Source organism: Nelumbo nucifera, chromosome 2, assembly GCF_055504915.1.
Source record: "Nelumbo nucifera cultivar China Antique chromosome 2, China Antique-T2T, whole genome shotgun sequence".
Classification (NCBI taxonomy): Eukaryota; Viridiplantae; Streptophyta; class Magnoliopsida; order Proteales; family Nelumbonaceae; genus Nelumbo; species Nelumbo nucifera.
In genome coordinates this window covers 41,590,333-41,605,801 of record NC_142650.1, presented here as the reverse complement: position 1 = coordinate 41,605,801, position 15,469 = coordinate 41,590,333, and the positions used below count along the sequence as shown (strand labels likewise).

At 37.4% G+C, this 15,469-nt stretch overlaps 2 protein-coding genes across 5 annotated transcripts; one reads left to right on the top strand and one right to left on the bottom strand.

Annotated features, from left to right (window-relative positions):
- Positions 1-2,280: 2,280 nt before the first annotated feature.
- Positions 2,281-8,080, top strand: LOC104599263 (protein SLOW GREEN 1, chloroplastic-like). Of its 4 annotated transcripts, none has more exons than XM_088899407.1 (2): positions 2,281-3,515; positions 7,697-8,080. In XM_088899407.1, the coding sequence occupies exon 1, from the start codon at positions 2,417-2,419 to the stop codon at positions 3,455-3,457; it is 1,041 nt and encodes a 346-aa protein (XP_088755533.1). In that variant the 5' UTR covers positions 2,281-2,416; the 3' UTR covers positions 3,458-3,515; positions 7,697-8,080. The 4 variants fall into 4 exon arrangements, with proteins under 4 accessions (XP_088755533.1, XP_088755531.1, XP_010260033.1 ...); XM_088899405.1 differs by having other exon boundaries at positions 7,692-8,080; XM_010261731.3 differs by having other exon boundaries at positions 7,675-8,080.
- Positions 2,831-7,591, bottom strand: LOC104599375 (cytochrome P450 86B1-like). Its single transcript, XM_088899404.1, has one exon. The coding sequence runs from the start codon at positions 6,419-6,421 to the stop codon at positions 5,135-5,137; it is 1,287 nt and encodes a 428-aa protein (XP_088755530.1). The 5' UTR covers positions 6,422-7,591; the 3' UTR covers positions 2,831-5,134.
- Positions 8,081-15,469: the final 7,389 nt, after the last annotated feature.

Below are 15,469 nucleotides of genomic sequence, written 5' to 3'. Positions count from 1 at the left end.
TAAATTGGTTTTAACCCAAATCAGTCATTGGCACCTATTTTCTTAACTTAGATCAATAGACCAGATATTGGCTTAATCTAATATAAATTTATTACAAACAGACCAGGCCTAATCTAATCTAATAAATATTTCGGATCGGATTGACCCAATTCATTATGTCCTGTTGGTATGTCCAATCCGTCCAAATTGATTTTGACACCCTTAATTAGGAGAAACCCATCCGGTCCGGACTTCAAAATTCTTGGCTTGACCAAGTGATCCTATGCTTTTGTATTTGGTCCAGCTAGCTAGGGACTATGTATAAAACAGGCTGATCTCGGTCTTTAAGATTTTTAGGTCGGGCTAGTCGTATATTGAGTCCCATAAACAGAGCCCATGATCATCCCTGTTTCAAGAGCCCGAGATGAGTTGGGCTAGTCGCAGACTCGCTGAATCGGGCCTGTTTGGCATTTGCAATATATAATAGGGAAAATTCCTTATCAATACCCTATACTTTGGCTCGAGTGACAATTTAGTCCCCGAACTTTAAAATGCAATGCGACAATCTAGTACATGTCGTTAACCAAATGTTAAGTGGCATGTGAAACACAAATACCCATTAAGTGTCAACTAATTTTCTTTATCAACCATCCACTAAAATCAGAACCAATCATCCATTTTAATTTTTTTCCTCTAAGAGATAATCAACCAAATAGCAAACTGAAATTTTCACACATCCATTTGTTTTTTTTTCTTCTGCTTTTTTTTTTCTTGTTTGAGTTGAAATTTGTAGGTTATTGCAGAACAATAACATTTATGGAGAAATTCCGATGGATCTCGAAAACCTTCCCAAGCTTTAGACGTTGGATTTATCCTATAACCGGTTCTCCAACAACATTCCCATGTCTTTGGGTCAACTCAGCAGTTTGTTGTACTTGTGAGCTTTTTGAATAGACACAGAGAGTTATTCATCTCTTTCTTTGTTGAATTCATGCTTCTTTCTCATTAGTCCTCTACATCTAATCTCTTACTTCTTATCTTTTCTTTGTTTCCTTATATCTTATCGTATAGGAGGTTGAACAATAACAGCTTATCCGGAGAATTCCCAGTGTCCTTGGCCAAAATCCCTTAGCTTACTTTCTTGTGAGAATGATTTATCTTTTATCCAAACCTGCACCATTTTTTGATTGCGTTCTTTACAAGAAAATTGCTTCGTGTGGTTCTGATCCGGGAGCTTAACAACAACATTCAGGAGGGTGGTTGATCTCCATGCTAATCTTTCAAGCTCTTTTACCAAATCAGTTGAAGCTTCATCCGATGGGGATTCAGGTGAGACATTGAAATTGGATAGGAAGCCAAGACAAAAAAGAGTTAGGCCCGACTAGGAACTAGGGATTTACTTGACAAAGTTCTCATTAAAATATAAAAATAAAAATAAAACAAGAATGATCTGGAGCAATTCCAACCATCCAATGAGGCAATGAGTGGGTATGTTAGAAAATATCGCTTTTGTGGTATTTGTGGCAGAGAGATTGGGCTTTGTTTCATCTTCTTGAATATTGATGAAGAAGATGATGAACAGTGTGTTTTATTTGCAAGGGTAATTTTTACATTTTCAAAACTCCTAAATTGCACATGAGGTCACGTGATATACATAGTTGACGATCCATTAATGGCAAATACTAGGCGTCTGTTTGGCATTGTTGTCATTACTCCAAAAAATGGCACCACATCAGAAAAAGCGATGCTCCAGGAGACAGGTGTTTGTTTGGAACCGTTTTTCCATAAAAAACGATTCTCCAAGCCACACCCTAAAAATCGGGAAGGCATGGCTTGGAGAAATGCCGAATTTGGCGTTTTCTGGAACTACGACTCGTTGTTAACAACAGGGATGTGAGATGGCAGTGGTGTGACACTGGATAATGAGTACCAGTGCTGAAAATGTTTACTAGAGCATCGGTACCAAATAGAAAAAAGTTGTTGCTGCTCAATAAACATCATAGCTAAGGGCAATTATTTCAAACAAAAAAAAACACTATTTTCTTAAAAAATAATAATTCCAACCCACACATCAGCAATTCAGCGGTACCGTTTATCTGCAGCATCATCGATGCCAAAAATATACTAGATTGTTGCGTTTCAAAAATTCGGATAGTGATTATCACATTTTAAATTTCGGGGAACAAGTTGTCACTTACTCAAATTAAAGGGTATTGATTGGAAAATTTTCCTATATAATAATGGTATAATGTGGTATACCGTATACGTGTATATTGTAATTTGAAGAGGCGACTACTGATACAGTAATACTATAACTTCCTCCTCCCTTTTTCCCTCTCTTGCGAGGGTTTTAGCTCCCCCTCTCCCCCTTCTCTTTACACTTGCAATTTCCAGTAAGAACTAAGAACTAATAAGAGCAGACGACACGACTGATACAATGGAGAGCCTGGCTAAAGTCCATCACAATCACCAACCTCTGCATCTCTCATTCCATCGCCGTCTGTCCTTGTCAATACCCGTCTCCTCCATTTCCTTCTCCAAGATCCCCTCTTCGAAGCCTAAGCCTAAATCTGTCCAAGCCTCTTCTGCTCCTCGCCCGCTGAATCCACAGCAAAGCCATCACTCGGAGCTACCACTCGAAATCCTAAAACCCTTTTCCTCTGTCCTCAAAACCACCTGCCTCGTTATTGGCGCCGGTGTTCTCTTCTTCAATCGCTTCAGCAAACCCTCGTATGCCGCGCCGATCCCTACACCCACTGTCGAATCCACCAGCAGGGAGACCACCGAAACCTTCAATGGTGAAGAGAAAGAGAGTACCATCGAAGAGTATTTGGAGTCCCACCCTGACGACGTTGAAGCCCTCAGATCCCTAATGGAGGTGAAGATTAAAGCTCGCAAGCTTCAAGAAGCAATCGCCATCATTGACCGACTGATCGAAATCGAACCGTCTGAAAGGGAATGGCCTTTACTCAAGGCGCACCTTCAAAACTACAGCGGAGACGCCGAATTGGCCAAGTTAGGTTTCGAAGAGATTCTATCCAAAGACCCTCTTTTTGTTGAAGCTTACCATGGCCTTGTGATGGCAACTTCGCAGTCGGAGTCGGCTGACTTGGAAAACGTGTTGAAGAGAATTGAGAACGCTATGGAGAGGTGTAAGAAGGAGAAGAAGAAAGAGAATTTGAGGGATTTCAAGTTGCTGGTCGCTCAGGTTAGGGTCATTGAGGGGAATTACATGGATGCTTTGAAGGTTTACCAGGAGCTTGTTAAAGAGGAACCGAGGGATTTCCGGCCGTATCTCTGTCAGGGGATTATCTATACGTTGCTGAGAAAGAAAGATGAAGCCGAGAAACAGTTCCAGAAGTATCGACGGCTTGTCCCCAAGGAGCACCCTTATGCCAGATATTTTGATGACAATATGTTTGCAACAAAGGTTTTCTCGCAAATGGCAGAGAATCAGAGAGTGGGTTCAAAAAGCTAATAAGTTTATGTATTTCCATTTTTCTTCTTCTAAGCGGAATAAGTTCGGGTTCAACATGGTAAGGGTAGTTCAGTTATATGATCAATACTTCAATAGTTAGACAACCTTTTTTCCCGCTTCTCCGTTTTTATCTGGTTAGATCGAAGTTCTTTGATTTTTGATTATTAGCCATGTATTGCAGATTTTGTAGTTAATACCTTTTATCTCTCTTAAATCCCCAATTTAGTGAAGAGGGAAAAATTCTTAATTCTCAATTGCTCATACGGATACGGGGGGTTTGGTTAATTTGATGGCTTCATGTTCAACCAAGCTGCATTGTCTAGTTCTATGCTCAATTGGTCCCATTCTTAGCATTAAACGCACCATTCTGCTGTTCGTTTGGAGGTTTATGTTGATTTTGCAATTTATCCCTAGTGAGTTATTGAATGAAGGATTTTCACTTTTGGTACTGTTTCACTTGATAGTTCCCTTGATCTGTAGCACTTTTCGTGTCTTTTGGGTGAGATTTCAATCTTGTTCCACAGTGCCAGAACCCTTGCCTTCAAATACTATCCTAGTTTCCTACCAGGTTCAGCCCTTGCTCAACGCTGATGTTGCTGCCTCTTAGCCCTTAGGTGTTAATTCCTTCTGACTTTAAATGTTTTTCTTCTCTTGATACCATAGGATTACCCTCTTGTTGGCATTTGGTATAAACAACCATTAAATTGTCTGGTACTATCTCATTTTGTCACTCCTCACGGGATCACAGTGCTTCTTTCTTTTTTTGTGGGTTCAGTAATGATGCAGATGTGAGACAAGAAAAAGAAACCATGTGAAGTAGCACCGAGTCCCAATGGTTGAGGGGGGGCGGGTGATTTTAGGACTTGTATCCATCTTTGGGGCCTACAGGCTACAACCACAAGCTGCCCCCAGAACGTCTTATAGATTTATAGTAATATCCGGCAGCTCGGTTATCTCAGCTTAAATCTCAAAATTTTGGTGTTATATTAAATCTTTTGCTTGCTACTATCTTATTTACAATATAACTGAGCTTGGAAATTTGTGTTATCATATAAATTGGTTACTAAAGTAAACATTCAAAAAGATCATTCAACAAGAAGAAATCTCTGAGGTAGCAATCACATGGTGGGGCGTCAAATTCTTGAGGTAGGTTTATTACTCATGGAGAAGTCTCTAAGGAAATGACAAATTGGTGATGGCATGTCAAGTCTTTAAGGTTTCTTTCTCACGAAGAAATGTCTAAGCCTATGGATCGTTTACTAGTGATTAGTAAAATGAATTGGTTTGCTGTTTATTTCTCATTATTATTAAAGTGGTAGTGTCTTTTCTTGTTTCTCTGTTCTTTTATTCTCTTTCTTTCTTATACAGTAAATGTTGATTGCTGCTGAAAAATTTCCCATGTATCCTGCATCAAGTGTATAAATGTAACATGTCTACAAACCAACAGAAATTAATGTGTTACATATTCATTTCATTGAGTTAATATCCTATATACCCATCTATTCTATTTAAAGTATTATTAATTTTTGGGTAGATTTCTTAAACTGCCCTCATGGATTAGCTAATTGACTAAGTGTACCCTTACTGTTTGAAAATTGGCTAACACTACCCTTATTGTTTCTGACAATTGACTAACTCTACCCTTGTCGTTAGCATCCATTAATGCTTCATCACAATCTATGCACATGTGACCCCATGTGACCTATACAATTTTTTAAAAACCCAATATTGTCCTCGTACCCTGAGCTCCCACTCTCTCTCTTCTAAGTCCTCCCCCTCCGCATCAGGAGGCACATCTTCTTTGATAACACCTCTTCTGGTGAGCGGAAGTGGCGGGTTCAGCCTCAAGGATTCACACATGGCTGCATGGAAATACACCAGATCCTTCAGATCTTCTGAATCAAACACCCATGGCTGCTTTTGATCTCTGACGACACCTTCCGCTTCCTTCTTCTTCTTTAACCGCATCAATTCATCCAGGATCTTTTCCTCCATGCGAGGGGTTGTGGAAACCAACCAGAGGAACCAAGTGAGAGACGTTCCCGTCGAGTCCCGCCCAGCAAACAGGAAGCCCAGTGCAATGTCTCTGAGGAACAGATCACTGTAAGCCTTGCTTTCTCCATTCTGAGCTTGAGAACTCATGTACATAGCTATCAAATCACTTCCCTGCACCCCTTTGCGCATCTCTTCTCTTTTCAACGAAATGTGCTCTAACAAGTGATGATTTATGATCTGTTGAGCTCTGGCCAGTCTCCCCTCACTCCCGACCCCCAACCAACCCAACAGCTTCCACAGCTTCCTGGGCATGATGTGCCTATGGAACACACCTTCCGTCCCGTTGTCGATGGCTTTAGCAATCTCATTAGTAGCAGAGCTCAAAGAGAGCAAGTTCGGGTTTCTGCCGAGGACAGTCGTATAGGCACTATTGAATGCAAACTTCATGAACACATCTTCCAAATCCAGGATGTTGCCATGCTTAGCAGCCTGAAGCATCAAGCTCAGGAGTCCATCACCCACTAGCTTCTTGCTCACGCTGGCCATGAAACTCCGGAACTCCTTGGAAGCCAATACGATGTGTGCTATCTTCTTGTGAGCTTGCCACTCATCGTCGTCCAGAGTGAAGATATCATCTCCGAGCATATGGGATCGGTTTAGTTTCCTTCCTCCCTCCTTGTCCGGTGGAATGCCCGAAGAACTCTGATAACACTTGTCATCTGTATCCGAGTGCGTGGAGGGGTCCGCCGCTGCTGCAACTTGTTGCAGCGGCATGATGAAACAGGGACGAGGGTGAATGGGGGGAGTGAGAACGGAGGGATGAAGAGAGAAAGAGAGGGAGGGAGCCCTTCGTCGGTGACTGACGTCACCTGCGACGGCTGTGCCGAGAGGGAGAGAGAACGAAGGGCTTGTCGCCTCGCTGAGCAGTATTCGGGCAAAACAGCAGTGGCCACAGTCATTCTCTCTCATTCATCCCCTACTTCCTTCGAACTAAAAACAGCGGCGGTGGCACCCCTCCTGGCGATTCTCCGGGCCAAACAGCCCTTCGTTCTGAGAATGGAGCAGCAGTGATGATTTTGTCGTCAGAAATGCTGAAGAAATCACCAAAAAAACAAGATTTTAATCAAATCACAATACAGTTTGGTGATCTGGGGTGGCTTTAAGAATATCACCAAAAATAGCTCGGTGAAAGCTTCATCACCGGTTCCAGTGACTACTCAATACCAGTTACTTCATACCAAAATGATCGGAAGAAAAAATAAAAAAGAAACATAAAAAAAAAGAAAATAACAGGAAATTAATGACGATTGGACTTGATCTTGAAAGGGAATACTTGAAAAAGGAGAACAGGAGTCTCACAGCGGTGGCAAACTGTAGATTCTCCGGCAGGCAGAATCCGATGTTATGAAGGGGTTTTTAGGTGCAAAAATGACAGGGATGTAAGTGCTGAAATCACTGAGTTCAGTGTTTCTTTCCCCTTTTCTCTGTTTTATTTTGAAAATTTGAAGAAGAATAAAGGATAAAATAGTCTCTTTTGCCTTTCTGTTAATGGACGTTAACGACAGGGGTAGAGTTAGTCAATTGTCAGAAACAGTAAGGGTAGTGTTAGCCAATTTTCAAACAGTAAGGGTACACTTAGTCAACTAGCTAAACCATAAGGGTAGTTTAAGAAATTTGTGTTAAAAATAATAAGGTGACGAAGTACTGTCTTTAAAATATGAGTTAACTTTTTATATCTACTACAAGTATAGCATTGATTCATTCATTTGAAGCATTTAACTTTTATATTAACCACCTACATCTTTTAGCACAGAATGCAACAATATTCCTGCTGTTATTCTAACATATCATGTTGTCCATGAACTTCAAGATTTTAAGTGTCAATGTGTTTTCTGAACATTGGGAAAGTGGGGTTCTGGAACATATGTTTGAAAACAATCATGGTGCAGTCATTATAAATCAAGCAAAAGTGGTGTCCATTGACAACGAATTGATAATGGAAAAACAGAGGTTACTGACGGTCATAAATCATATTGCAAAATTGTTTCTACAATTGATAAGTGGGAACCCTATGGTCATGTATGGAGAGAGTGGTATTAGATACTTAGTCTTTAGGGTTGTTCTTATTTGGAATCTGGCTTACAGGTTACAATTTTGTGCTCGGTAGTTGGTACTCATTGTGACATTTATTGCATGTCTGTGATATGGTTGATGTCTTGAAGATGGGATTCTGTCCTAGGTCAGTGGAAGCTTATGCTCTTTACCAAATACGGGGAGGAAACTTGTGGTCAGTGGGAAGTGGGAACTACATCCACCAACTTTCGAGCTGAGCCAGCTTCTACCTTGGCCTTTTCAGTTCAATATGCAGTGACGTTCATAGTTTCATACCTTCCAACATCCCTTGTTCAAATTACAGGTTTTGGTAAAAAGATCAAATCAACAAATTTCTACGGAGAAATTTGTGATTATAAATGACTTTTGTTTCATCCATTCGGTTAAATGTTTTCTCCAATGAATTAGAATTTGCACTCCTTTGCATTTGAAACTGCACTGCAAAGAAATGGAGCCTCAATGTCAATTTTGCCCACCCAATTCAAGAATGTAGCTATTGATTTTCTCAGTAACAAACTTAAAAATTTTTTTGATTACCAGGAAATAAACTCTTCTCATAAGAGTAGGGAGAGAGAGGGACTTGAAAAAGCGATTCATGATTGTGCCTTTGGCTTCTTTTACCCAGTATTCTATCTCTTAAATATTCTAAGAATCCAAGGACTTGCAGTGGATGAGGTGAACCACATCACTACTTGGCGGTCATCTTCTATGATAAGATCATTGTAACCCTTGCAAGAGAGCAAGCAGTGTCAGATTTCATCCTCAAAATTTGTCCTCACTTCTTTCTTGCAGCCGCGAATTGGGAATGTTTCCCAATGAAATAAGAAAATACTATGTAAGGAGATGCTTCCACATGGCTGCAAGGACGGATTTTCTGAGGATGAAATCTGAATTCAGCAGTTTTACTAGTCAAAAAGAAAACAAAGCAAGAGCGCAAACAATTCTGCCTAGAAGATTGCTTGATCAAACCTATTTCATTTCTTACCACTATTACAAGTTGCTATTGGTAATGCATAATTGTTGAAATGCAGCTCAGTGGCTATTGCTATTGAGAAAAATCAGTTACTTTTGAAATTGGGATTTGTTCCTCACACCGACTTACATCACATGACACATCCCATCGTGTATCGGAAAAACATTTCATGCCGTTATATGGTGTTATGTATGGGGAAATGTCCTCAATGCATGTTACTTATTGTTTTCAAAAGATGTAGAATTTCTTTCAATATTAGATACTGCGAAGTGCGAAGTCCAAACGAACAGTCTAACATGATGGTGACACTGACAGTCATTCAATTGAAATATGTGGAGCAGCGGGGTGCTTAAAAAATAAAATATTCTTTTTTGGAAGACTCTATTGCCGATGCTAAGAATGATAATATTGTTGGACCATGATATGTAAATAATACGGTGACTGGCCAAATCGCTGCAGCCTGCAGCTCTTGTACATAGCTAAAGAATTCTACATTATTTTGTGTAATTGACGATTTAAAATTGATAATAAGCTCAGCATTTAAATTAGTAAGTTAGATCGGTTTGAGTGGTAATAATGGTTATTCACAAAGTTTTCGCCCTCTAAATACACTGTTGTCATTTCTTGCCCCTCCAGATGAGAACTGATTAAAAGGGAACTCTGAGGTATGTGAAATTAGTGTTGTCAATGTGTGGGTTTATCCGATAGAACTGAATTTATCAAATTGACTATGTCACTTCTGGTTTTGAATTTTGTTCCGATTAAGAGAGAGATTTTGTAAATTTTGTTATATCTCTATGGTTTAGTTTGGAAGGAGTATAAATACAAATATGTACAGTATAAATTTATACAAAATAATATAAAATATAAAGTTTTGACTTTTGCGCTCTACATATTTGTATTTGTACTCCTTCCAAATGGAGCTTATATAAATTTTATGAACAATACATAAGATATTTATGATTAAAAATACATTTTATATTTTAGTTTCATTTTTATTAAGGTTATGTTAATAAAATAATGTTCTAAAATATTATTATTGATAATTATAAATGCCAAGTTATAATTAATTTATTGGTTTGGTTCTGGGTCCTTCGCGTTCTCCCAATTGGTAATTGGAAGTTGGAATGGGATTGGGACTCCCTGTCCCAATTCAGACCTGGCCCATTGACAACCCTATGTTGAAGAAGCTTAAAGAAGCTTAACTAGCATTTTAATTTATTTAAAACAATAAATTAAGGGGGTGGGGGTGAGAAATGTTACAACAATATTGTGAAAAAGCCTTTCTATGCGGTATACAAACCTGAGGGCCCATTTTGTTTGGTAGAATAGAGGTCTGAAACCGGAATCAGAATAGGCAACAAAGTTAGACGGAATCGGAATCCCATTCCTGCTGGAATAATATTCCCTCAATCCATTCCAATTTATTTCAATTCTGATTCTGATTCATGCCTGAGGCAAACAGACTATGGAAATAGACTATTCTTATTCAGATTCTAATTTTGACTACAAACCAAATGGACCCTGAGTTTTTTCTTAAAAAAGAAAAAACGCTGATCAACTTTATTGTTTAAATTTATTGAAATAAGATTCTTGTGAAAAGTTGTTCTAATGGTTTGCTCTTAATCTTTCCAATGCCATTGTTCAAGTATGTAGGAACAGTAGCATGTCTTTCCTAATTTCCATATCTTAACTGTTGTAAGGCGGTAAAATTACCAGCAATTTTTCATATTATTGCCATTTTGATAAATTTACCAAAATTCAGTGCCCAAAGGTCCAAAAACCCAGTATGTGGTTGCTAAAGGTTTCTAGAATGAAGCAAATCTGCAAAGACCAAACAATCCACAGAACCCGAGAGTAGGCCTCTGATTAGATCAACTGCTTGGATCTGCCCCCATCATCTTTATCCCCAGTTCCCACCACCCCTACTGCAGAGGATGAAATAAGGATTTTGAACTTGAGTAGCTGAGAAAAATTGAAGGTTGGATTCTCTAGTCAGCCTATGCAGAGAGAACTTGTCTAAAATCTAAATGACCTGAAATTATTCTTGCCGCTAACATATTTGGAAGTGGAAAAGGATTTTAGTTTGAATTAAAGAGTAAAGACTGTGGACCATGGTTTTAGTTTGAATACAGAACTAAAAATTGAGGAGGTGGCATCCCTTTGTGATCTGCAGAACTCAAAATACAGAGTGAGTATGATGTGCCCTAGGAGTCTTAGGACTAGCTGGGTGAAGAACGTCATATAGATGAAAAAAACTTTTGCTCCGCTGAGTTTGGAAGGAGTATAAATGCAAATATGTATTGTGCAAATGGATGCAAAATAATACAAAATTGTATAGATTGGATGAATACAAATACAAATATGTAGAGGGCAAAACCTTGTATTTTGTATTATTTTGTATAGATTTGTAATATACATATTTATATTTATACTCCTTCCAAATGTAAATTTGTACTATACATATTTATATTTGTATTCCTTTCAAATATGTACAGTACAAATCTGCGTTTAAAAGGAATATAAATACAAATATGTACAATACAAATCTATACAAAATATAAAATTTTGCACTCTATAAATTTGTATTTACACTCCTAAACTGAGGATTATTTTTTGGTATTTGGTGATACGCAACAAAGTTGAAGATTGTGAGAATTGAATCTGCGTTTATGCTAGAACGAATCCAACTAACATTTAAGCCATCCCTCCATCGGTTGGTTTGCTCCTGTAATTGTTGTTACAAGTGGATGATAATTGTTCTTGTCAAAATTTTGAATGCTCAACGACAATGAGGTGGCTATAACATCCCTCATGCAAAATGATTGTACCTATAATTTATATTTAATATAAGAGACAAACTTCTAACATCCTTGACTCTTGACTTGGCCTCACGTTAAGACGTCCATTTATTTTACTCTTAACATCCTTGACTCTCTTGACTTGGCCTCACGTTAAGGCGTCCATTTATTTTACTCTTATCTTGTCTGCCATATATGTCATTCGACATCTCTATACTTACCTTTTTCAATCCTCCAATTATGGGTAGCAAATGGGTGGATTGGGTTGGGTAAGGATTGAATATCAATCCATCCGTATTAATCCATCAACCTACCATGATCCATCATCAATCCTAATTAAAGGGTTATAACCCATCCTAACCCTAACCCACCCATATTGATATACAAAAATAGGTAGGGACGACCCATATACACAAAATAATAAATTTTGAGAAAATAATCTCTCTCAAGACTGTCATGTGACAAAAATGAGTCAGGTCAACCCGTATATCTGAAAAGACAAAAATTGTAGATAAATACAGAAAATTGAAGAAAATTTGCAGAAAATGCAAAAAAAAATCAAAAAAATTGTAGAAAATATAAAAAATAGAAAATTGAAGAAAATTTCAAGAAAATTTCAAGAATCTCCTCTCTCTCTCTCTCTCCTTTTTGTTTTGGTTTTGTCTTTTCTCTCTTTCCCTCCTCTTGCATATAGGAGATTATTGTTCCACATTGCTTGGGGAAAGAGTTAGTTTTGAGTATATTATTAGGATTGCTCTCTCTATAGGTAGGGGGGGGGGGGGGGGGTTGGAGGTGTTTTTCACACATGTGTGTGTTGATTCGGGCTGGGTCAGGATGGGGTGCATGTAGGTGCCTACACCATATCATTTTTTTCCTTTGACTTATTTATACCATTTTGGCTTTTGAATTTCAAAGTTAGTTTAAAATGTATTTTATGTTCTTCTTTCTTTCTGTGTCTCTTCTAACAAGTGCCTTGTTGCACTGTTCTAGAGAGACACTTCTCTTTGTAAAGATACATCTGTGTCCGTTCAGGTGACTGAGAACACTTTATAAATAGATTGGTGGTCGACCCAGTGTTACACCAACAAATTCATTGTTATGTCTGTCTCTTTCTTGAGCATCATCTTTAAGTGATTCACGGAAGTATGGTAAGTGAATGCATGTCTACCAGTGGTTTGTAGGCTATTTTATCTTGGCAACTGATTTACAATCACCCGACTGCACTGTAGGGGGCAAATGTGATTTTAAGGAAAATGACCAAATGGCATGACAACCCTCCATTTAAATTCCATTCTGCCTTATTTACATTATTTATCCAACATTTTTTTTATAGCCCCACCTTCTTGTCTTGTCAAAACTTATCCTGGTTGCTCGGCTTAATATAATTGAGAGAAGCGAGCTTCATTTGGAAAAGAATGGCTATTATATGGAGAAATGTATAGGGTTGGTGCTTGTTCTTGAGTTTGCCTTTGGGTTCATCTCCTTTGGCTAACACAGGCGGTGATTCTATTTGGTGGCAAACAAAAAGTTTTTTTTTTTTTTTGGGATCCATATGTCAATTAATTGTGTATGTGGAATATCACGGATAAGATGAATTCGTCCTTTTTTTGTGAACGAGTACACATACATGTCCTTGGCTTTTTCGTACCATCAGGATTGATTCCTACCTACTTCTGATTGTTGAATGTAGAGTTGGACCCACGCACTGGGCTTAGCAATGGTTTTCTTTTCTTTTTCCAAGATTTCTTTTTTAGGCATTTCCAACATATTCTACATTATATTCTTGATTTTTTCCCTCGAGGGGAAAAGCATACAAACTCAGTGAAAGGAAAGTGTGAATGAATTGATTTTTTTTGCCTGTAGTTCTGTTTGGAAAGAGTATAAATATAAATATGTACGATGCAAATACATATAAAATACAAAGTTTTGCATGTTTATTTATACTCTTTCCAAACTGAGCCTTAAAAACTATTTTGCCATTGTGAAAGTCATATTCCTAATTTCTCATTCATTTGGTTCAGAGTTAGAATTAGAATACAAATCCCTTGTAATTGGAATGAGAATCACATATTCCTACATCCCTTTGGTTTAGATGGGAATTGGAATTGAATTCTATAAGAAATGGATAAGTCCCAACTCCCAAGGAGGATTGGCATCTTTCACAAGGGAATGGTCTTCTTATTTATTTATTTATTTTTTTTTTGCAAAAACCTAGGTATTTCTTTGGCATCTTTCACATTTTCACAATATCAAAACAAACATTAAGGTAAGGGAAAATTCTTGATCAGTACCCTGTACTTTGTCTCGAGTGATAATTTGGTTCCCAAATTTTAAAATGCAACAATTCAATACCCAAACTTTCAAAGTACCTAAACTTTTAAAATATGACAATCTAGTACCCGAACTTTTAAAATATGACAATCTAGTACCTACTATTAACCAGTCTATTAATCAGCTGTTAAGTGACATTTGGAAAGTCAAAAATGCCCTAAGAATGCCATCTAATTCTCTTTATCAACCATCCAAACATTGACAATAAAATGAACAATCCCAAATTCTAGATTCTTCTAAACAATCACCAACTTTTTTGAATAAAAAAGGTTAGGATTTGGGACTGTTCAGTTTTTTATCAACGTTTGGATTGTTGATAAAGATAATTAGACAACATTTGAAGGGCATTTTTGACTTTTCAAATGTCACTTAACAGTTGATTAACAGACTGCTTAACGATAGGTACTTATTGTCACATTTTGAAAGTTCATGTGCTATATTGCCACATTTTGAAAATTTGTGTACTGAATTGTCCCATTTTAAAGTTCGGAGACCAAATTATCACTCGAGCCAAAATACAAGATACTAATCGAGAATTTTCCCTTAAGGTAATAGCCTATTATGAGTCAAACATAAAATATTAACCACGTAGGGTCTGATTAAAAATGGTGTTCTAGAGGAAATAGTCAAGTTTAGATAAAAAAGAAAAGTTGGGAAATGGTCCAAGTCCAAAGGTCAACAATTTAAAACAAGGCTTATCACCCTCACATACTTAAATTTTTAGTTATTTAGTTTTTGCTGGTATTTAGAACAATTTTTGTTCACCATGATATACTTTTGAGGATCAGGCCACTTGCCCCCCTTTGCCCTTTATTTATTTGCATCACTAAATCTTTTTTCTTTCTTTAAATGAATGTTAGCTCAGTTTGGAAGGAGTACAAATGCAAATATGTGTTTGATTGCAATGCAAATAAATTTATTAAGACATGAAGCAAAATAAAGTAAAATCCAAAACAAAATTAAATAGAAAATTGCATTTTTTTACATTTGTACTCCTATCCATTTGTATTAGTGCAAAAAAATTTGCACTGCAACCAAACACGGCCTTAGGTGTTTGACAATTCTCCTATGATCGATATATTTCCATTAGAACTAGTGTTCTAAGCTTAGTGACAATTCCCACAATATATCTATAACAACTAGCCTAATCAGGATTCATCATGCATCCAAAATATAAACTTAATGATTGTAGATTATTTATGAATACATTAGGGGGTTTGCAGTTCAGCATAGGACCCTCTGTTTAGCCATAAAAAGCCATTCATTCCCTTAATCTTTGTCAAAATATTTGGAGTCTAGAATGGATAATTGGATATGACCCTAACGTTTGGCATTTATTTTTGACACAAAATGGGCGCTATCAGGCTCACTATATATGAACCATAAGTATACAAAGAAAGGGGTCGATGTTCATGTAAACTAATTCAAATGAATATCTATTTATCTATCTACACTATTATAAAGCTGAAATTTGTTCATATAATGATAACTTATGTCTTTACCTTATTTTGCACTGATAGGGCACATATCACATGCCTTGACTAATACGATATAATATTGATACTTGCCTTGATTTTTCTGTGGGTCATAAAAGTTCAAACATCATAAGGTTAATACTTATATCTTTATCCTTTTATCCTTATTTGCACACGTGTGTGACCTGTGACTTAAGAGGGTACGTGCATGTCATAAAAGTTAAATTCAAATGCATTTTTTTAAGAAAAACATTCAATACATACCTGATGGTCCTGTCCAAGCTAGAGTATGGACCATTCTATTCTTAGATCTATACACATGATT

Excerpts from the sequence above, each read along its gene's own strand:
- LOC104599263 (XM_088899407.1), top strand. The coding sequence starts at position 2,417 with ATGGAGAGCCTGGCTAAAGTCCATCACAATCACCAACCTCTGCATCTC.
- LOC104599375 (XM_088899404.1), bottom strand. The coding sequence starts at position 6,421 with ATGAGAGAGAATGACTGTGGCCACTGCTGTTTTGCCCGAATACTGCTC.